The sequence below is a fragment of the Dendrobates tinctorius genome, unplaced genomic scaffold, assembly GCF_039654945.1.
Source record: "Dendrobates tinctorius isolate UK_male_01 unplaced genomic scaffold, ASM3965494v1 ptg000251l, whole genome shotgun sequence".
NCBI classification, from domain to species: domain Eukaryota; kingdom Metazoa; phylum Chordata; class Amphibia; order Anura; family Dendrobatidae; genus Dendrobates; species Dendrobates tinctorius.
The window spans coordinates 1260940-1285559 of NW_027361918.1; the positions used below are offsets into that span (position 1 = coordinate 1260940).

General features: G+C 48.0%; 1 protein-coding gene across 3 annotated transcripts in view; it reads right to left on the minus strand.

Moving 5' to 3' along the window:
- The window catches only part of LOC141065324 (uncharacterized), a 242747-nt gene that overhangs the window by 34951 nt on the left and 183176 nt on the right, over positions 1–24620 (minus strand). For 2 of the 3 annotated variants that reach the window (XM_073557751.1, XM_073557753.1), the window contains one exon: positions 24421–24597. The exons of the other annotated variant lie outside the window; for it this stretch is intronic. In XM_073557751.1, coding sequence (XP_073413852.1) covers positions 24421–24597 — 177 coding nt within the window. The remainder of the gene's footprint in view (positions 1–24420; positions 24598–24620) is intronic. 3 annotated transcript variants of the gene reach the window in all.

Here is a 24620-nt window from a genome sequence, read left to right on the forward strand (position 1 = left end):
CCAGAATCCTCCAGTGTATACTGTATAATCTCCCAGCAGTCTCCTCTCATCACCCAGAATCCTCCAGTGTATACTGTATAATCTCCCAGCAGTCTCCTCTCATCACCCAGAATCCTCCAGTGTATACTGTATAATCTCCCAGCAGTCTCCTCATCACACAGAATCCTCCAGTGTAGTGTACACTGTATAATCTCCCAGCAGTCTCCTCTCATTACCCAGAATCCCCCAGTGTATACTGTATAATCTCCCAGCAGTCTCCTCTCATTACCCAGAATCCCCCAGTGTATACTGTATAATCTCCCAGCAGTCTCCTCTCATCAACCAGAATCCTCCAGTGTATACTGTATAATCTCCCAGCAGTCTCCTCTCCACACCCAGAATCCTCCAGTGTATACTGTATAATCTCCCAGCAGTCTCCTCTCATCACCTAGAATCCTCCAGTGTACACTGTATAATCTCCTAGCAGTCTCCTCTCATCACCCAGAATCCTCCAGTGTACACTGTATAATCTCCCAGCAGTCTCCTCTCATTACCCAGAATCCCCCAGTGTATACTGTATAATCTCCCAGCAGTCTCCTCTCATCACCCAGAATCCTCCAGTGTACACTGTATAATCTCCCAGCAGTCTCCTCTCGTCACCCAGAATCCTCCAGTGTATACGGTATAATCTCCCAGCAGTCTCCACTCAGTACCCAGAATCCCCCAGTGTATACTGTATAATCTCCCAGCAGTCTCCTCTCATCCCCCAGAATCCACCAGTGTATACTGTATAATGTCCCAGCAGTCTCCTCTCATCACCCAGAATCCTCCAGTGTACACTGTATAATCTCCCAGCAGTCTCCTCTCGTCACCCAGAATCCTCCAGTGTATACGGTATAATCTCCCAGCAGTCTCCACTCATCACCCAGAATCCTCCAGTGTATACTGTATAATCTCCCAGCAGTCTCCTCTCATCACCCAGAATCCTCCAGTGTATACTGTATAATGTCCCAGCAATCTCCTCTCATCACCCAGAATCCTCCAGTGTATACTGTATAATCTCCCAGCAGTCTCCTCTCATCACCCAGAATCCTCCAGTGTATACTGTATAATCTCCCAGCAGTCTCCTCTCATCACCCAGAATCCTCCAGTGTATACTGTATAATGTCCCAGCAATCTCCTCTCATCACCCAGAATCCTCCAGTGTATACTGTATAATCTCCCAGCAGTCTCCTCTCATCACCCAGAATCCTCCAGTGTATACTGTATAATCTCCCAGCAGTCTCCTCTCATCACCCAGAATCCTCCAGTGTATACTGTATAATCTCCCAGCAGTCTCCTCTCATCACCCAGAATCCTCCAGTGTATACTGTATAATCTCCCAGCAATCTCCTCTCATCACCCAGAATCCTCCAGTGTATACTATATAATCTCCCAGCAGTCTCCTCTCATCACCCAGAATCCTGCAGTGTACACTGTATAATCTCCCAGCAGTCTCCGCTCATCACCCAGAATCCTCCAGTGTATACTGTATAATCTCCCAGCAGTCTCCTCTCATCACCCAGAATCCTCCAGTGTATACTGTATAATCTCCCAGCAGTCTCCTCTCATCCCCCAGAATCCTCCAGTGTATACTGTATAATCTCCCAGCAGTCTCCTCCCATCACCCAGAATCCTCCAGTGTATACTGTATAATCTCCCAGCAGTCTCCTCTCATCACCCAGAATCCTCCAGTGTACACTGTATAATCTCCCAGCAGTCTCCTCTCATCCCCCAGAATCCTCCAGTGTATACTGTATAATCTCCCAGCAGTCTCCTCTCATCACCCAGAATCCTCCAGTGTATACTGTATAATCTCCCAGCAGTCTCCTCTCATCCCCCAGAATCCTCTAGTGTATACTGTATAATCTCCCAGCAGTCTCCTCTCATCACCCAGAATCCTGCAGTGTATACTGTATAATCTCCCAGCAGTCTCCTCTCATCACCCAGAATCCTCCAGTGTATACTGTATAATCTCCCAGCAGTCTCCTCTCATCCCCCAGAATCCTCCAGTGTATACTGTATAATCTCCCAGCAGTCTCCTCCCATCACCCAGAATCCTCCAGTGTATACTGTATAATCTCCCAGCAGTCTCCTCTCATCACCCAGAATCCTCCAGTGTACACTGTATAATCTCCCAGCAGTCTCCTCTCATCCCCCAGAATCCTCCAGTGTATACTGTATAATCTCCCAGCAGTCTCCTCTCATCACCCAGAATCCTCCAGTGTATACTGTATAATCTCCCAGCAGTCTCCTCTCATCACCCAGAATCCTCTAGTGTATACTGTATAATCTCCCAGCAGTCTCCTCTCATCACCCAGAATCCTCCAGTGTACACTGTATAATCTCACAGCAGTCTCCTCTAATCCCCCAGAATCCTCCAGTGTATACTGTATAATCTCCCAGCAGTCTCCTCTCCTCACCCAGAATCCCCCAGTGTACACTGTATAATCTCACAGCAGTCTCCTCTCATCCCCCAGAATCCTCCAGTGTATACTGTATAATCTCCCAGCAGTCTCCTCTCATCCCCCAGAATCCTCCAGTGTATACTGTATAATCTCCCAGCAGTCTCCTCTCATCACCCAGAATCCTCCAGTGTACACTGTATAATCTCCCAGCAGTCTCCTCTAATCCCCCAGAATCCTCCAGTGTATACTGTATAATCTCCCAGCAGTCTCCTCTCATCACCCAGAATCCTCCAGTGTACACTGTATAATCTCACAGCAGTCTCCTCTAATCCCCCAGAATCCTCCAGTGTATACTGTATAATCTCCCAGCAGTCTCCTCTCCTCACCCAGAATCCCCCAGTGTACACTGTATAATCTCACAGCAGTCTCCTCTCATCACCCAGAATCCTCCAGTGTATACTGTATAATCTCCCAGCAGTCTCCTCTCATCCCCCAGAATCCTCCAGTGTATACTGTATAATCTCCCAGCAGTCTCCTCTCATCCCCCAGAATCCTCCAGTGTATACTGTATAATCTCCCAGCAGTCTCCTCTCATCACCCAGAATCCTCCAGTGTACACTGTATAATCTCACAGCAGTCTCCTCTAATCCCCCAGAATCCTCCAGTGTACACTGTATAATCTCCCAGCAGTCTCCTCTCCTCACCCAGAATCCCCCAGTGTACACTGTATAATCTCACAGCAGTCTCCTCTCATCCCCCAGAATCCTCCAGTGTATACTGTATAATCTCCCAGCAGTCTCCTCTCATCCCCCAGAATCCTCCAGTGTATACTGTATAATCTCCCAGCAGTCTCCTCTCATCACCCAGAATCCTCCAGTGTACACTGTATAATCTCCCAGCAGTCTCCTCTCATCCCCCAGAATCCTCCAGTGTATACTGTATAATCTCCCAGCAGTCTCGTCTCATCACCCAGAATCCTCCAGTGTACACTGTATAATCTCCCAGCAGTCTCCTCTCATCACCCAGAATCCTCCAGTGTACACTGTATAATCTCCCAGCAGTCTCCTCTCATCACCCAGAATCCTCCAGTGTATAATGTATAATCTCCCAGCAGTCTCCTCTCATCCCCCAGAATCCTCCAGTGTACACTGTATAATCTCACAGCAGTCTCCTCTCATCACCCAGAATCCTCCAGTGTATACTGTATAATCTCCCAGCAGTCTCCTCTCATCACCCAGAATCCTCCAGTGTACACTGTATAATCTCCCAGCAGTCTCCTCTCATCACCCAGAATCCTCCAGTGTATACTGTATAATCTCCCAGCAGTCTCCTCTCATCACCCAGAATCCTCCAGTGTACACTATATAATCTCCCAGCAGTCTCCTCTCATCACCCAGAATCCTCCAGTGTATACAGTATAATCTCCCAGCAGTCTCCTCTCATCACCCAGAATCCTCCAGTGTATACTGTATAATCTCCCAGCAGTCTCCTCTCATCACCCAGAATCCTCCAGTGTATACTGTATAATCTCCCAGCAGTCTCCTCCCATCACCCAGAAATCTCCAGTGTACACTGTATAATCTCCCAGCAGTCTCCTCTCATCACCCAGAATCCTCCAGTGTATACTGTATAATCTCACAGCAGTCTCCTCTCATCACCCAGAATCCTCCAGTGTATACTGTATAATCTCCCAGCATTCTCCTCTCATCACCCAGAATCCCCCAGTGTACACTGTATAATCTCCCAGCAGTCTCCTCTCATCACCCAGAATCCTCCAGTGTATACTGTATAATCTCCCAGCATTCTCCTCTCATCACCCAGAATCCCCCAGTGTATACTGTATAATCTCACAGCAGTCTCCTCTCATCACCCAGAATCCTCCAGTGTATACTGTATAATCTCCCAGCAGTCTCCTCTCATCACCCAGAATCCTCCAGTGTATACTGTATAATCTCCCAGCATTCTCCTCTCATCACCCAGAATCCCCCAGTGTACACTGTATAATCTCACAGCAGTCTCCTCTCATCACCCAGAATCCCCCAGTGTACACTGTATAATCTCCCAGCAGTCTCCTCTCATCACCCAGAATCCTCCAATGTATACTGTATAATCTCCCAGCAGTCTCCTCTCATCACCCAGAATCCCCCAGTGTACACTGTATAATCTCACAGCAGTCTCCTCTCATCACCCAGAATCCTCCAGTGTATACTGTATAATCTCCCAGCATTCTCCTCTCATCACCCAGAATCCCCCAGTGTACACTGTACAATCTCCCAGCAGTCTCCTCTCATCACCCAGAATCCCCCAGTGTATACTGTATAATCTCCCAGCAGTCTCCTCTCATCACCCAGAATCCCCCAGTGTATACTGTATAATCTCCCAGCAGTCTCCTCTCATCACCCAGAATCCTCCAGTGTATACTGTATAATCTCCCAGCATTCTCCTCTCATCACCCAGAATCCTCCAGTGTATACTGTATAATCTCCCAGCATTCTCCTCTCATCACCCAGAATCCCCCAGTGTACACTGTATAATCTCACAGCAGTCTCCTCTCATCACCCAGAATCCTCCAGTGTATACTGTATAATCTCCCAGCATTCTCCTCTCATCACCCAGAATCCCCCAGTGTACACTGTATAATCTCACAGCAGTCTCCTCTCATCACCCAGAATCCTCCAGTGTATACTGTATAATCTCCCAGCAGTCTCCTCTCATCACCCAGAATCCTCCAGTGTATACTGTATAATCTCCCAGCATTCTCCTCTCATCACCCAGAATCCCCCAGTGTACACTGTATAATCTCACAGCAGTCTCCTCTCATCACCCAGAATCCTCCAGTGTATACTGTATAATCTCCCAGCATTCTCCTCTCATCACCCAGAATCCCCCAGTGTACACTGTATAATCTCCCAGCAGTCTCCTCTCATCACCCAGAATCCTCCAGTGTATACTGTATAATCTCACAGCAGTCTCCTCTCATCACCCAGAATCCTCCAGTGTATACTGTATAATCTCCCAGCATTCTCCTCTCATCACCCAGAATCCCCCAGTGTACACTGTATAATCTCACAGCAGTCTCCTCTCATCACCCAGAATCCTCCAGTGTATCCTGTATAATCTCCCAGCAGTCTCCTCTCATCACCCAGAATCCTCCAGTGTACACTGTATAATCTCCCAGCAGTCTCCTCTCATCACCCAGAATCCTCCAGTGTATACTGTATAATCTCCCAGCAGTCTCCTCTCATCACCCAGAATCCTCCAGTGTATACTGTATAATCTCCCAGCAGTCTCCTCTCATCACCCAGAATCCTCCAGTGTATACAGTATAATCTCCCAGCAGTCTCCTCTCATCACCCAGAATCCTCCAGTGTATACTGTATAATCTCCCAGCAGTCTCCTCTCATCACCCAGAATCCTCCAGTGTACACTGTATAATCTCCCAGCAGTCTCCTCTCATCACCCAGAATCCTCCAGTGTACACTGTATAATCTCCCAGCAGTCTCCTCTCATCACCCAGAATCCTCCAGTGTATACTGTATAATCTCCCAGCAGTCTCCTCTCATCCCCCAGAATCCCCCAGTGTATACTGTATAATCTCCCAGCAGTCTCCTCTCATCCCCCAGAATCCTCCAGTGTACACTGTATAATCTCACAGCAGTCTCCTCTCATCACCCAGAATCCTCCAGTGTATACTGTATAATCTCCCAGCAGTCTCCTCTCATCACCCAGAATCCTCCAGTGTATACTGTATAATCTCCCAGCATTCTCCTCTCATCACCCAGAATCCCCCAGTGTACACTGTATAATCTCACAGCAGTCTCCTCTCATCACCCAGAATCCTCCAGTGTATACTGTATAATCTCCCAGCATTCTCCTCTCATCACCCAGAATCCCCCAGTGTACACTGTATAATCTCCCAGCAGTCTCCTCTCATCACCCAGAATCCTCCAGTGTATACTGTATAATCTCCCAGCAGTCTCCTCTCATCACCCAGAATCCTCCAGTGTACACTGTATAATCTCACAGCAGTCTCCTCTCATCCCCCAGAATCCTCCAGTGTATACTGTATAATCTCCCAGCAGTCTCCTCCCATCACCCAGAATCCTCCAGTGTACACTGTATAATCTCCCAGCAGTCTCCTCTCATCCCCCAGAATCCTCCAGTGTACACTGTATAATCTCACAGCAGTCTCCTCTCATCACCCAGAATCCTCCAGTGTACACTGTATAATCTCACAGCAGTCTCCTCTCATCCCCCAGAATCCTCCAGTGTATACTGTATAATCTCCCAGCAGTCTCCTCCCATCACCCAGAATCCTCCAGTGTATACTGTATAATCTCCCAGCAGTCTCCTCTCATCACCCAGAATCCTCCAGTGTACACTGTATAATCTCACAGCAGTCTCCTCTCATCACCCAGAATCCTCCAGTGTATACTGTATAATCTCCCAGCAGTCTCCTCCCATCACCCAGAATCCTCCAGTGTACACTGTATAATCTCCCAGCATTCTCCTCTCATCACCCAGAATCCTCCAGTGTATACTGTATAATCTCCCAGCAGTCTCCTCTCATCACCCAGAATCCTCCAGTGTACACTGTATAATCTCCCAGCAGTCTCCTCTCATCCCCCAGAATCCTCCAGTGTATACTGTATAATCTCCCAGCAGTCTCCTCCCATCACCCAGAATCCTCCAGTGTACACTGTATAATCTCCCAGCATTCTCCTCTCATCACCCAGAATCCTCCAGTGTATACTGTATAATCTCCCAGCAGTCTCCTCTCATCACCCAGAATCCTCCAGTGTATACTGTATAATCTCCCAGCAGTCTCCTCTCATCACCCAGAATCCTCCAGTGTACACTGTATAATCTCACAGCAGTCTCCTCTCATCCCCCAGAATCCTCCAGTGTACACTGTATAATCTCACAGCAGTCTCCTCTCATCACCCAGAATCCTCCAGTGTATACTGTATAATCTCCCAGCAGTCTCCTCTCATCACCCAGAATCCTCCAGTGTACACTGTATAATCTCCCAGCAGTCTCCTCTCATCCCCCAGAATCCTCCAGTGTATAGTGTATAATCTCCCAGCAGTCTCCTCCCATCACCCAGAATCCTCCAGTGTACACTGTATAATCTCCCAGCATTCTCCTCTCATCACCCAGAATCCTCCAGTGTATACTGTATAATCTCCCAGCAGTCTCCTCTCATCACCCAGAATCCTCCAGTGTATACTGTATAATCTCCCAGCAGTCTCCTCTCATCACCCAGAATCCTCCAGTGTACACTGTATAATCTCACAGCAGTCTCCTCTCATCCCCCAGAATCCTCCAGTGTACACTGTATAATCTCACAGCAGTCTCCTCTCATCACCCAGAATCCTCCAGTGTATACTGTATAATCTCCCAGCAGTCTCCTCTCATCACCCAGAATCCTCCAGTGTACACTGTATAATCTCACAGCAGTCTCCTCTCATCAGCCAGAATCCTCCAGTGTACACTGTATAATCTCACAGCAGTCTCCTCTCATCACCCAGAATCCTCCAGTGTATACTGTATAATCTCCAAGCAGTCTCCTCTCATCACCCAGAATCCTCCAGTGTATACTGTATAATCTCCCAGCAGTCTCCTCCCATCACCCAGAATCCTCCAGTGTACACTGTATAATCTCCCAGCAGTCTCCTCTCATCACCCAGAATCCTCCAGTGTATACTGTATAATCTCCCAGCAGTCTCCTCTCATCCCCCAGAATCCTCCAGTGTATACTGTATAATCTCCCAGCAGTCTCCTCTCATCACCCAGAATCCTCCAGTGTATACTGTATAATCTCCCAGCAGTCTCCTCTCATCCCCCAGAATCCTCCAGTGTATACTGTATAATCTCCCAGCAGTCTCCTCTCATCACCCAGAATCCTCCAGTGTATACTGTATAATCTCCCAGCAGTCTCCTCTCCTCACCCAGAATCCTCCAGTGTATACTGTATAATCTCCCAGCAGTCTCCTCTCATCACCCAGAATCCTCCAGTGTATACTGTATAATCTCCCAGCAGTCTCCTCTCATCACCCAGAATCCTCCAGTGTATACTGTATAATCTCCCAGCAGTCTCCTCTCATCACCCAGAATCCTCCAGTGTACACTGTATAATCTCCCAGCAGTCTCCTCTCATCACCCAGAATCCTCCAGTGTACACTGTATAATCTCCCAGCAGTCTCCTCTCATCACCCAGAATCCTCCAGTGTATACTGTATAATTTCCCAGCAGTCTCCTCTCATCACCCAGAATCCTCCAGTGTATACTGTATAATCTCCCAGCAGTCTCCTCTCCTCACCCAGAATCCTCCAGTGTATACTGTATAATCTCCCAGCAGTCTCCTCTCATCACCCAGAATCCTCCAGTGTATACTGTATAATCTCCCAGTAGTCTCCTCTCATCACCCAGAATCCTCCAGTGTATACTGTATAATCTCCCAGCAGTCTCCTCTCATCACCCAGAATCCTCCAGTGTACACTGTATAATCTCCCAGCAGTCTCCTCTCATCACCCAGAATCCTCCAGTGTACACTGTATAATCTCCCAGCAGTCTCCTCTCATCACCCAGAATCCTCCAGTGTATACTGTATAATTTCCCAGCAGTCTCCTCTCATCACCCAGAATCCTCCAGTGTACACTGTATAATCTCCCAGCAGTCTCCTCTCATCACCCAGAATCCTCCAGTGTATACTGTATAATCTCCCAGCAGTCTCCTCTCCTCACCCAGAATCCTCCAGTGTATACTGTATAATCTCCCAGCAGTCTCCTCTCATCACCCAGAATCCTCCAGTGTACACTGTATAATCTCCCAGCAGTCTCCTCTCATCACCCAGAATCCTCCAGTGTACACTGTATAGTCTCCCAGCAGTCTCCTCTCATCACCCAGAATCCTCCAGTGTATACTGTATAATCTCACAGCAGTCTCCTCTCATCACCCAGAATCCTCCAGTGTATACTGTATAATCTCCCAGCATTCTCCTCTCATCACCCAGAATCCCCCAGTGTACACTGTATAATCTCACAGCAGTCTCCTCTCATCACCCAGAATCCTCCAGTGTATCCTGTATAATCTCCCAGCAGTCTCCTCTCATCACCCAGAATCCTCCAGTGTACACTGTATAATCTCCCAGCAGTCTCCTCCCATCACCCAGAATCCTCCAGTGTACACTGTATAATCTCCCAGCATTCTCCTCTCATCACCCAGAATCCTCCAGTGTATACTGTATAATCTCCCAGCAGTCTCCTCTCATCACCCAGAATCCTCCAGTGTATACTGTATAATCTCCAAGCAGTCTCCTCTCATCACCCAGAATCCTCCAGTGTATACTGTATAATCTCCCAGCAGTCTCCTCTCATCCCCCAGAATCCCCCAGTGTATACTGTATAATCTCCCAGCAGTCTCCTCTCATCCCCCAGAATCCTCCAGTGTACACTGTATAATCTCACAGCATTCTCCTCTCATCACCCAGAATCCCCCAGTGTACACTGTATAGCAGTCTCCTCTCATCCCCCAGAATCCTCCAGTGTATACTGTATAATCTCCCAGCAGTCTCCTCTCATCACCCAGAATCCTCCAGTGTATACTGTATAATCTCCCAGCAGTCTCCTCTCATCCCCCAGAATCCTCCAGTGTATACTGTATAATCTCCCAGCAGTCTCCTCTCATCACCCAGAATCCTCCAGTGTATACTGTATAATCTCCCAGCAGTCTCCTCTCCTCACCCAGAATCCTCCAGTGTAGTGTACACTGTATAATCTCCCAGCAGTCTCCTCTCATTACCCAGAATCCCCCAGTGTATACTGTATAATCTCCCAGCAGTCTCCTCTCATTACCCAGAATCCCCCAGTGTATACTGTATAATCTCCCAGCAGTCTCCTCTCATCAACCAGAATCCTCCAGTGTATACTGTATAATCTCCCAGCAGTCTCCTCTCATCACCCAGAATCCTCCAGTGTATACTGTATAATCTCCCAGCAGTCTCCTCTCATCACCCAGAATCCTCCAGTGTACACTGTATAATCTCACAGCAGTCTCCTCTCATCCCCCAGAATCCTCCAGTGTACACTGTATAATCTCACAGCAGTCTCCTCTCATCACCCAGAATCCTCCAGTGTATACTGTATAATCTCCCAGCAGTCTCCTCTCATCCCCCAGAATCCTCCAGTGTACACTGTATAATCTCACAGCAGTCTCCTCTCATCACCCAGAATCCTCCAGTGTATACTGTATAATCTCCAAGCAGTCTCCTCTCATCACCCAGAATCCTCCAGTGTATACTGTATAATCTCCCAGCAGTCTCCTCTCATCACCCAGAATCCTCCAGTGTATACTGTATAATCTCCCAGCAGTCTCCTCTCATCACCTGGAATCCTCCAGTGTATACTGTATAATCTCCCAGCAGTCTCCTCCCATCACCCAGAATCCTCCAGTGTACACTGTATAATCTCCCAGCAGTCTCCTCTCATCACCCAGAATCCTCCAGTGTATACTGTATAATCTCCCAGCAGTCTCCTCTCATCCCCCAGAATCCTCCAGTGTATACTGTATAATCTCCCAGCAGTCTCCTCTCATCACCCAGAATCCTCCAGTGTATACTGTATAATCTCCCAGCAGTCTCCTCTCATCCCCCAGAATCCTCCAGTGTATACTGTATAATCTCCCAGCAGTCTCCTCTCATCACCCAGAATCCTCCAGTGTATACTGTATAATCTCCCAGCAGTCTCCTCTCCTCACCCAGAATCCTCCAGTGTATACTGTATAATCTCCCAGCAGTCTCCTCTCATCACCCAGAATCCTCCAGTGTATACTGTATAATCTCCCAGCAGTCTCCGCTCATCACCCAGAATCCTCCAGTGTACACTGTATAATCTCCCAGCAGTCTCCTCTCATCACCCAGAATCCTCCAGTGTATACTGTATAATCTCCCAGCAGTCTCCTCTCATCACTCAGAATCCTCCAGTGTATACTGTATAATCTCCCAGCAGTCTCCTCTCATCACCCAGAATCCTCCAGTGTACACTGTATAATCTCCCAGCAGTCTCCTCTCATCACCCAGAATCCTCCAGTGTACACTGTATAATCTCCCAGCAGTCTCCTCTCATCACCCAGAATCCTCCAATGTATACTGTATAATCTCCCAGCAGTCTCCTCATCACCCAGAATCCTCCAGTGTACACTGTATAATCTCCCAGCAGTCTCCTCTCATCACCCAGAATCCTCCAGTGTATACTGTATAATCTCCCAGCAATCTCCTCTCATCACTCAGAATCCTCCAGTGTATACTGTATAATCTCCCAGCAGTCTCCTCTCATCACCCAGAATCCTCCAGTGTACACTGTATAATCTCCCAGCAGTCTCCTCTCATCACCCAGAATCCTCCAGTGTATACTGTATAATCTCCCAGCAGTCTCCTCTCATCACCCAGAATCCTCCAGTGTACACTGTATAATCTCCCAGCAGTCTCCTCTCATCACCCAGAATCCTCCAGTGTATACTGTATAATCTCCCAGCAGTCTCCTCTCATCACCCAGAATCCTCCAGTGTACACTGTATAATCTCCCAGCAGTCTCCTCTCATCACCCAGAATCCTCCAGTGTATACTGTATAATCTCCCAGCAGTCTCCTCTCATCACCCAGAATCCTCCAGTGTATACTGTATAATCTCCCAGCAGTCTCCTCTCATCACCCAGAATCCTCCAGTGTATACTGTATAATCTCCCAGCAGTCTCCTCATCACACAGAATCCTCCAGTGTAGTGTACACTGTATAATCTCCCAGCAGTCTCCTCTCATTACCCAGAATCCCCCAGTGTATACTGTATAATCTCCCAGCAGTCTCCTCTCATTACCCAGAATCCCCCAGTGTATACTGTATAATCTCCCAGCAGTCTCCTCTCATCAACCAGAATCCTCCAGTGTATACTGTATAATCTCCCAGCAGTCTCCTCTCCACACCCAGAATCCTCCAGTGTATACTGTATAATCTCCCAGCAGTCTCCTCTCATCACCTAGAATCCTCCAGTGTACACTGTATAATCTCCTAGCAGTCTCCTCTCATCACCCAGAATCCTCCAGTGTACACTGTATAATCTCCCAGCAGTCTCCTCTCATTACCCAGAATCCCCCAGTGTATACTGTATAATCTCCCAGCAGTCTCCTCTCATCACCCAGAATCCTCCAGTGTACACTGTATAATCTCCCAGCAGTCTCCTCTCGTCACCCAGAATCCTCCAGTGTATACGGTATAATCTCCCAGCAGTCTCCACTCAGTACCCAGAATCCCCCAGTGTATACTGTATAATCTCCCAGCAGTCTCCTCTCATCCCCCAGAATCCACCAGTGTATACTGTATAATGTCCCAGCAGTCTCCTCTCATCACCCAGAATCCTCCAGTGTACACTGTATAATCTCCCAGCAGTCTCCTCTCGTCACCCAGAATCCTCCAGTGTATACGGTATAATCTCCCAGCAGTCTCCACTCAGTACCCAGAATCCTCCAGTGTATACTGTATAATCTCCCAGCAGTCTCCTCTCATCACCCAGAATCCTCCAGTGTATACTGTATAATGTCCCAGCAATCTCCTCTCATCACCCAGAATCCTCCAGTGTATACTGTATAATCTCCCAGCAGTCTCCTCTCATCACCCAGAATCCTCCAGTGTATACTGTATAATCTCCCAGCAGTCTCCTCTCATCACCCAGAATCCTCCAGTGTATACTGTATAATCTCCCAGCAGTCTCCTCTCATCACCCAGAATCCTCCAGTGTATACTGTATAATCTCACAGCAATCTCCTCTCATCACCCAGAATCCTCCAGTGTATACTATATAATCTCCCAGCAGTCTCCTCTCATCACCCAGAATCCTGCAGTGTACACTGTATAATCTCCCAGCAGTCTCCGCTCATCACCCAGAATCCTCCAGTGTACACTGTATAATCTCCCAGCAGTCTCCGCTCATCACCCAGAATCCTCCAGTGTATACTGTATAATCTCCCAGCAGTCTCCTCTCATCACCCAGAATCCTCCAGTGTATACTGTATAATCTCCCAGCAGTCTCCTCTCATCTCCCAGAATCCTCCAGTGTATACTGTATAATCTCCCAGCAGTCTCCTCTCATCCCCCAGAATCCTCCAGTGTATACTGTATAATCTCCCAGCAGTCTCCTCCCATCACCCAGAATCCTCCAGTGTATACTGTATAATCTCCCAGCAGTCTCCTCTCATCACCCAGAATCCTCCAGTGTACACTGTATAATCTCCCAGCAGTCTCCTCTCATCCCCCAGAATCCTCCAGTGTATACTGTATAATCTCCCAGCAGTCTCCTCTCATCACCCAGAATCCTCCAGTGTATACTGTATAATCTCCCAGCAGTCTCCTCTCATCCCCCAGAATCCTCTAGTGTATACTGTATAATCTCCCAGCAGTCTCCTCTCATCACCCAGAATCCTGCAGTGTATACTGTATAATCTCCCAGCAGTCTCCTCTCATCACCCAGAATCCTCCAGTGTATACTGTATAATCTCCCAGCAGTCTCCTCTCATCCCCCAGAATCCTCCAGTGTATACTGTATAATCTCCCAGCAGTCTCCTCCCATCACCCAGAATCCTCCAGTGTATACTGTATAATCTCCCAGCAGTCTCCTCTCATCACCCAGAATCCTCCAGTGTACACTGTATAATCTCCCAGCAGTCTCCTCTCATCCCCCAGAATCCTCCAGTGTATACTGTATAATCTCCCAGCAGTCTCCTCTCATCACCCAGAATCCTCCAGTGTATACTGTATAATCTCCCAGCAGTCTCCTCTCATCACCCAGAATCCTCTAGTGTATACTGTATAATCTCCCAGCAGTCTCCTCTCATCACCCAGAATCCTCCAGTGTACACTGTATAATCTCACAGCAGTCTCCTCTAATCCCCCAGAATCCTCCAGTGTATACTGTATAATCTCCCAGCAGTCTCCTCTCCTCACCCAGAATCCCCCAGTGTACACTGTATAATCTCACAGCAGTCTCCTCTCATCCCCCAGAATCCTCCAGTGTATACTGTATAATCTCCCAGCAGTCTCCTCTCATCCCCCAGAATCCTCCAGTGTATACTGTATAATCTCCCAGCAGTCTCCTCTCATCACCCAGAATCCTCCAGTGTACACTGTATAATCTCCCAGCAGTCTCCTCTAATCCCCCAGAATCCTCCAGTGTATACTGTATAATCTCCCAGCAGTCTCCTCTCATCACCCAGAATCCTCCAGTGTACACTGTATAATCTCACAGCAGTCTCCTCTAATCCCCCAGAATCCTCCAGTGTATACTGTATAATCTCCCAGCAGTCTCCTCTCCTCACCCAGAATCCCCCAGTGTACACTGTATAATCTCACAGCAGTCTCCTCTCATCACCCAGAATCCTCCAGTGTATACTGTATAATCTCCCAGCAGTCTCCTCTCATCCCCCAGAATCCTCCAGTGTATACTGTATAATCTCCCAGCAGTCTCCTCTCATCCCCCAGAATCCTCCAGTGTATACTGTATAATCTCCCAGCAGTCTCCTCTCATCACCCAGAATCCTCCAGTGTACACTGTATAATCTCACAGCAGTCTCCTCTAATCCCCCAGAATCCTCCAGTGTATACTGTATAATCTCCCAGCAGTCTCCTCTCCTCACCCAGAATCCCCCAGTGTACACTGTATAATCTCACAGCAGTCTCCTCTCATCCCCCAGAATCCTCCAGTGTATACTGTATAATCTCCCAGCAGTCTCCTCTCATCCCCCAGAATCCTCCAGTGTATACTGTATAATCTCCCAGCAGTCTCCTCTCATCACCCAGAATCCTCCAGTGTACACTGTATAATCTCCCAGCAGTCTCCTCTCATCCCCCAGAATCCTCCAGTGTATACTGTATAATCTCCCAGCAGTCTCGTCTCATCACCCAGAATCCTCCAGTGTACACTGTATAATCTCCCAGCAGTCTCCTCTCATCACCCAGAATCCTCCAGTGTACACTGTATAATCTCCCAGCAGTCTCCTCTCATCACCCAGAATCCTCCAGTGTATAATGTATAATCTCCCAGCAGTCTCCTCTCATCCCCCAGAATCCTCCAGTGTACACTGTATAATCTCACAGCAGTCTCCTCTCATCACCCAGAATCCTCCAGTGTATACTGTATAATCTCCCAGCAGTCTCCTCTCATCACCCAGAATCCTCCAGTGTACACTGTATAATCTCCCAGCAGTCTCCTCTCATCACCCAGAATCCTCCAGTGTATACTGTATAATCTCCCAGCAGTCTCCTCTCATCACCCAGAATCCTCCAGTGTACACTATATAATCTCCCAGCAGTCTCCTCTCATCACCCAGAATCCTCCAGTGTATACAGTATAATCTCCCAGCAGTCTCCTCTCATCACCCAGAATCCTCCAGTGTATACTGTATAATCTCCCAGCAGTCTCCTCTCATCACCCAGAATCCTCCAGTGTATACTGTATAACCTCCCAGCAGTCTCCTCCCATCACCCAGAATCCTCCAGTGTACACTGTATAATCTCCCAGCAGTCTCCTCTCATCACCCAGAATCCTCCAGTGTACACTGTATAATCTCCAAGCAGTCTCCTCTCATCACCCAGTATCCTCCAGTGTATACTGTATAATCTCCCAGCAGTCTCCTCTCATCCCCCAGAATCCCCCAGTGTATACTGTATAATCTCCCAGCAGTCTCCTCTCATCCCCCAGAATCCTCCAGTGTACACTGTATAATCTCACAGCAGTCTCCTCTCATCACCCAGAATCCTCCAGTGTATACTGTATAATCTCCCAGCAGTCTCCTCTCATCACCCAGAATCCTCCAGTGTATACTGTATATTCTCCCAGCATTCTCCTCTCATCACCCAGAATCCCCCAGTGTACACTGTATAATCTCACAGCAGTCTCCTCTCATCACCCAGAATCCTCCAGTGTATACTGTATAATCTCCCAGCATTCTCCTCTCATCACCCAGAATCCCCCAGTGTACACTGTATAATCTCCCAGCAGTCTCCTCTCATCACCCAGAATCCTCCAGTGTATACTGTATAATCTCCCAGCAGTCTCCTCTCATCACCCAGAATCCCCCAGTGTATACTGTATAATCTCACAGCAGTCTCCTCTCATCACCCAGAATCCTCCAGTGTATACTGTATAATCTCCCAGCATTCTCCTCTCACCACCCAGAATCCCCCAGTGTACACTGTATAATCTCCCAGCAGCCTCCTCTCATCACCCAGAATCCCCCAGTGTATACTGTATAATCTCCCAGCAGTCTCCTCTCATCACCCAGAATCCTCCAGTGTATACTGTATAATCTCACAGCAGTCTCCTCTCATCACCCAGAATCCTCCAGTGTATACTGTATAATCTCCCAGCATTCTCCTCTCATCACCCAGAATCCCCCAGTGTACACTGTATAATCTCCCAGCAGTCTCCTCTCATCACCCAGAATCCTCCAGTGTATACTGTATAATCTCCCAGCATTCTCCTCTCATCACCCAGAATCCCCCAGTGTATACTGTATAATCTCACAGCAGTCTCCTCTCATCACCCAGAATCCTCCAGTGTATACTGTATAATCTCCCAGCAGTCTCCTCTCATCACCCAGAATCCTCCAGTGTATACTGTATAATCTCCCAGCATTCTCCTCTCATCACCCAGAATCCCCCAGTGTACACTGTATAATCTCACAGCAGTCTCCTCTCATCACCCAGAATCCCCCAGTGTACACTGTATAATCTCCCAGCAGTCTCCTCTCATCACCCAGAATCCTCCAGTGTATACTGTATAATCTCCCAGCAGTCTCCTCTCATCACCCAGAATCCCCCAGTGTACACTGTATAATCTCACAGCAGTCTCCTCTCATCACCCAGAATCCTCCAGTGTATACTGTATAATCTCCCAGCATTCTCCTCTCATCACCCAGAATCCCCCAGTGTACACTGTACAATCTCCCAGCAGTCTCCTCTCATCACCCAGAATCCCCCAGTGTATACTGTATAATCTCCCAGCAGTCTCCTCTCATCACCCAGAATCCCCCAGTGTATACTGTATAATCTCCCAGCAGTCTCCTCTCATCACCCAGAATCCTCCAGTGTATACTGTATAATCTCCCAGCATTCTCCTCTCATCACCCAGAATCCTCCAGTGTATACTGTATAATCTCCCAGCATTCTCCTCTCATCACCCAGAATCCCCCAGTGTACACTGTATAATCTCACAGCAGTCTCCTCTCATCACCCAGAATCCTCCAGTGTATACTGTATAATCTCCCAGCATTCTCCTCTCATCACCCAGAATCCCCCAGTGTACACTGTATAATCTCACAGCAGTCTCCTCTCATCACCCAGAATCCTCCAGTGTATACTGTATAATCTCCCAGCATTCTCCTCTCATCACCCAGAATCCCCCAGTGTACACTGTATAATCTCACAGCAGTCTCCTCTCATCACCCAGAATCCTCCAGTGTATACTGTATAATCTCCCAGCATTCTCCTCTCATCACCCAGAATCCCCCAGTGTACACTGTATAATCTCCCAGCAGTCTCCTCTCATCACCCAGAATCCTCCAGTGTATACTGTATAATCTCACAGCAGTCTCCTCTCATCACCCAGAATCCTCCAGTGTATACTGTATAATCTCCCAGCATTCTCCTCTCATCACCCAGAATCCCCCAGTGTACACTGTATAATCTCACAGCAGTCTCCTCTCATCACCCAGAATCCTCCAGTGTATCCTGTATAATCTCCCAGCAGTCTCCTCTCATCACCCAGAATCCTCCAGTGTACACTGTATAATCTCCCAGCAGTCTCCTCTCATCACCCAGAATCCTCCAGTGTATACTGTATAATCTCCCAGCAGTCTCCTCTCATCACCCAGAATCCTCCAGTGTATACTGTATAATCTCCCAGCAGTCTCCTCTCATCACCCAGAATCCTCCAGTGTATACAGTATAATCTCCCAGCAGTCTCCTCTCATCACCCAGAATCCTCCAGTGTATACTGTATAATCTCCCAGCAGTCTCCTCTCATCACCCAGAATCCTCCAGTGTACACTGTATAATCTCCCAGCAGTCTCCTCTCATCACCCAGAATCCTCCAGTGTACACTGTATAATCTCCCAGCAGTCTCCTCTCATCACCCAGAATCCTCCAGTGTATACTGTATAATCTCCCAGCAGTCTCCTCTCATCCCCCAGAATCCCCCAGTGTATACTGTATAATCTCCCAGCAGTCTCCTCTCATCCCCCAGAATCCTCCAGTGTACACTGTATAATCTCACAGCAGTCTCCTCTCATCACCCAGAATCCTCCAGTGTATACTGTATAATCTCCCAGCAGTCTCCTCTCATCACCCAGAATCCTCCAGTGTATACTGTATAATCTCCCAGCATTCTCCTCTCATCACCCAGAATCCCCCAGTGTACACTGTATAATCTCACAGCAGTCTCCTCTCATCACCCAGAATCCTCCAGTGTATACTGTATAATCTCCCAGCATTCTCCTCTCATCACCCAGAATCCCCCAGTGTACACTGTATAATCTCCCAGCAGTCTCCTCTCATCACCCAGAATCCTCCAGTGTATACTGTATAATCTCCCAGCAGTCTCCTCTCATCACCCAGAATCCTCCAGTGTACACTGTATAATCTCCCAGCAGTCTCCTCTCATCACCCAGAATCCTCCAGTGTATACTGTATAATCTCCCAGCAGTCTCCTCTCATCACCCAGAATCCTCCAGTGTACACTGTATAATCTCACAGCAGTCTCCTCTCATCCCCCAGAATCCTCCAGTGTACACTGTATAATCTCACAGCAGTCTCCTCTCATCACCCAGAATCCTCCAGTGTATACTGTATAATCTCCCAGCAGTCTCCTCTCATCACCCAGAATCCTCCAGTGTACACTGTATAATCTCACAGCAGTCTCCTCTCATCAGCCAGAATCCTCCAGTGTACACTGTATAATCTCACAGCAGTCTCCTCTCATCACCCAGAATCCTCCAGTGTATACTGTATAATCTCCAAGCAGTCTCCTCTCATCACCCAGAATCCTCCAGTGTATACTGTATAATCTCCCAGCAGTCTCCTCCCATCACCCAGAATCCTCCAGTGTACACTGTATAATCTCCCAGCAGTCTCCTCTCATCACCCAGAATCCTCCAGTGTATACTGTATAATCTCCCAGCAGTCTCCTCTCATCCCCCAGAATCCTCCAGTGTATACTGTATAATCTCCCAGCAGTCTCCTCTCATCACCCAGAATCCTCCAGTGTATACTGTATAATCTCCCAGCAGTCTCCTCTCATCCCCCAGAATCCTCCAGTGTATACTGTATAATCTCCCAGCAGTCTCCTCTCATCACCCAGAATCCTCCAGTGTATACTGTATAATCTCCCAGCAGTCTCCTCTCCTCACCCAGAATCCTCCAGTGTATACTGTATAATCTCCCAGCAGTCTCCTCTCATCACCCAGAATCCTCCAGTGTACACTGTATAATCTCCCAGTAGTCTCCTCTCATCACCCAGAATCCTCCAGTGTATACTGTATAATCTCCCAGCAGTCTCCTCTCATCACCCAGAATCCTCCAGTGTACACTGTATAATCTCCCAGCAGTCTCCTCTCATCACCCAGAATCCTCCAGTGTACACTGTATAATCTCCCAGCAGTCTCCTCTCATCACCCAGAATCCTCCAGTGTATACTGTATAATTTCCCAGCAGTCTCCTCTCATCACCCAGAATCCTCCAGTGTACACTGTATAATCTCCCAGCAGTCTCCTCTCATCACCCAGAATCCTCCAGTGTATACTGTATAATCTCCCAGCAGTCTCCTCTCCTCACCCAGAATCCTCCAGTGTATACTGTATAATCTCCCAGCAGTCTCCTCTCATCACCCAGAATCCTCCAGTGTACACTGTATAATCTCCCAGCAGTCTCCTCTCATCACCCAGAATCCTCCAGTGTACACTGTATAGTCTCCCAGCAGTCTCCTCTCATCACCCAGAATCCTCCAGTGTATACTGTATAATCTCACAGCAGTCTCCTCTCATCACCCAGAATCCTCCAGTGTATACTGTATAATCTCCCAGCATTCTCCTCTCATCACCCAGAATCCCCCAGTGTACACTGTATAATCTCACAGCAGTCTCCTCTCATCACCCAGAATCCTCCAGTGTATCCTGTATAATCTCCCAGCAGTCTCCTCTCATCACCCAGAATCCTCCAGTGTACACTGTATAATCTCCCAGCAGTCTCCTCCCATCACCCAGAATCCTCCAGTGTACACTGTATAATCTCCCAGCATTCTCCTCTCATCACCCAGAATCCTCCAGTGTATACTGTATAATCTCCCAGCAGTCTCCTCTCATCACCCAGAATCCTCCAGTGTATACTGTATAATCTCCAAGCAGTCTCCTCTCATCACCCAGAATCCTCCAGTGTATACTGTATAATCTCCCAGCAGTCTCCTCTCATCCCCCAGAATCCCCCAGTGTATACTGTATAATCTCCCAGCAGTCTCCTCTCATCCCCCAGAATCCTCCAGTGTACACTGTATAATCTCACAGCATTCTCCTCTCATCACCCAGAATCCCCCAGTGTACACTGTATAATCTCACAGCAGTCTCCTCTCATCACCCAGAATCCTCCAGTGTATACTGTATAATCTCCCAGCATTCTCCTCTCATCACCCAGAATCCCCCAGTGTACACTGTATAATCTCCCAGCAGTCTCCTCTCATCACCCAGAATCCTCCAGTGTATACTGTATAATCTCCCAGCAGTCTCCTCTCATCACCCAGAATCCTCCAGTGTACACTGTATAATCTCACAGCAGTCTCCTCTCATCCCCCAGAATCCTCCAGTGTACACTGTATAATCTCACAGCAGTCTCCTCTCATCACCCAGAATCCTCCAGTGTATACTGTATAATCTCCCAGCAGTCTCCTCCCATCACCCAGAATCCTCCAGTGTACACTGTATAATCTCCCAGCAGTCTCCTCTCATCCCCCAGAATCCTCCAGTGTATACTGTATAATCTCCCAGCAGTCTCCTCCCATCACCCAGAATCCTCCAGTGTACACTGTATAATCTCCCAGCATTCTCCTCTCATCACCCAGAATCCTCCAGTGTATACTGTATAATCTCCCAGCAGTCTCCTCTCATCACCCAGAATCCTCCAGTGTATACTGTATAATCTCCCAGCAGTCTCCTCTCATCACCCAGAATCCTCCAGTGTACACTGTATAATCTCACAGCAGTCTCCTCTCATCCCCCAGAATCCTCCAGTGTACACTGTATAATCTCACAGCAGTCTCCTCTCATCACCCAGAATCCTCCAGTGTATACTGTATAATCTCCCAGCAGTCTCCTCTCATCACCCAGAATCCTCCAGTGTACACTGTATAATCTCCCAGCAGTCTCCTCTCATCCCCCAGAATCCTCCAGTGTATAGTGTATAATCTCCCAGCAGTCTCCTCCCATCACCCAGAATCCTCCAGTGTACACTGTATAATCTCCCAGCATTCTCCTCTCATCACCCAGAATCCTCCAGTGTATACTGTATAATCTCCCAGCAGTCTCCTCTCATCACCCAGAATCCTCCAGTGTATACTGTATAATCTCCCAGCAGTCTCCTCTCATCACCCAGAATCCTCCAGTGTACACTGTATAATCTCACAGCAGTCTCCTCTCATCCCCCAGAATCCTCCAGTGTACACTGTATAATCTCACAGCAGTCTCCTCTCATCACCCAGAATCCTCCAGTGTATACTGTATAATCTCCCAGCAGTCTCCTCTCATCACCCAGAATCCTCCAGTGTACACTGTATAATCTCACAGCAGTCTCCTCTCATCCCCCAGAATCCTCCAGTGTACACTGTATAATCTCACAGCAGTCTCCTCTCATCACCCAGAATCCTCCAGTGTATACTGTATAATCTCCAAGCAGTCTCCTCTCATCACCCAGAATCCTCCAGTGTATACTGTATAATCTCCCAGCAGTCTCCTCTCATCACCCAGAATCCTCCAGTGTATACTGTATAATCTCCCAGCAGTCTCCTCTCATCACCTGGAATCCTCCAGTGTATACTGTATAATCTCCCAGCAGTCTCCTCCCATCACCCAGAATCCTCCAGTGTACACTGTATAATCTCCCAGCAGTCTCCTCTCATCACCCAGAATCCTCCAGTGTATACTGTATAATCTCCCAGCAGTCTCCTCTCATCCCCCAGAATCCTCCAGTGTATACTGTATAATCTCCCAGCAGTCTCCTCTCATCACCCAGAATCCTCCAGTGTATACTGTATAATCTCCCAGCAGTCTCCTCTCATCCCCCAGAATCCTCCAGTGTATACTGTATAATCTCCCAGCAGTCTCCTCTCATCACCCAGAATCCTCCAGTGTATACTGTATAATCTCCCAGCAGTCTCCTCTCCTCACCCAGAATCCTCCAGTGTATACTGTATAATCTCCCAGCAGTCTCCTCTCATCACCCAGAATCCTCCAGTGTACACTGTATAATCTCCCAGCAGTCTCCTCTCATCACCCAGAATCCTCCAGTGTATACTGTATAATCTCCCAGCAGTCTCCTCTCATCACCCAGAATCCTCCAGTGTACACTGTATAATCTCCCAGCAGTCTCCTCTCATCACCCAGAATCCTCCAGTGTACACTGTATAATCTCCCAGCAGTCTCCTCTCATCACCCAGAATCCTCCAGTGTATACTGTATAATTTCCCAGCAGTCTCCTCTCATCACCCAGAATCCTCCAGTGTACACTGTATAATCTCCCAGCAGTCTCCTCTCATCACCCAGAATCCTCCAGTGTATACTGTATAATCTCCCAGCAGTCTCCTCTCCTCACCCAGAATCCTCCAGTGTATACTGTATAATCTCCCAGCAGTCTCCTCTCATCACCCAGAATCCTCCAGTGTACACTGTATAATCTCCCAGCAGTCTCCTCTCATCACCCAGAATCCTCCAGTGTACACTGTATAGTCTCCCAGCAGTCTCCTCTCATCACCCAGAATCCTCCAGTGTATACTGTATAATCTCCCAGCAGTCTCCTCTCATCACCCAGAATCCTCCAGTGTATACTGTATAATCTCCCAGCAGTCTCCTCTCATCACCCAGAATCCTCCAGTGTACACTGTATAATCTCCCAGCAGTCTCCTCTCATCACCCAGAATCCTCCAGTGTATACTGTATAATCTCCCAGCAGTCTCCTCTCCTCACCCAGAATCCTCCAGTGTATACTGTATAATCTCCCAGCAGTCTCCTCTCATCACCCAGAATCCTCTAGTGTACACTGTATAATCTCCCAGCAGTCTCCTCTCATCACCCAGAATCCTCCAGTGTATACTGTATAATCTCCCAGCAGTCTCCTCTCATCACCCAGAATCCTCCAGTGTATCCTGTATAATCTCCCAGCAGTCTCCTCTCATCACCCAGAATCCTCCAGTGTATAGTGTATAATCTCCCAGCAGTCTCCTCTCATCACCCAGAATCCTCCAGTGTATACTGTATAATCTCCCAGCAGTCTCCTCATCACCCAGAATCCTCCAGTGTATACTGTATAATCTCCCAGCAGTCTCCTCTCATCACCCAGAATCCTCCAGTGTACACTGTATAATCTCCCAGCAGTCTCCTCTCATCACCCAGAATCCTCCAGTGTATCCTGTATAATCTCCCAGCAGTCTCCTCTCATCACCCAGAATCCTCCAGTGTATAGTGTATAATCTCCCAGCAGTCTCCTCTCATCACCCAGAATCCTCCAGTGTATACTGTATAATCTCCCAGCAGTCTCCTCATCACCCAGAATCCTCCAGTGTATACTGTATAGTCTCCCAGCAGTCTCCTCTCATCACCCAGAATCCTCCAGTGTACACTGTATAATCTCCCAGCAGTCTCCTCTCATCACCCAGAATCCCCCAGTGTACACTGTATAATCTCCCAGCAGTCACCTCTCCAGTCAGCAGCTCTGTGATCTCGGTGGTGAGATCTAGGACCTTCTTCTCAGGCATCGGGGAGTGTGGGGCTTCTGTGATGGGGCTCTCATTGCTGCTCCCTCCTCCGGATACATGGAGATGGATGATGGGAGTCACACAGTCACCTGATGTCTTCTTCTCTATTGTGTAATCCTGTATAAGGAGAGATGATGATG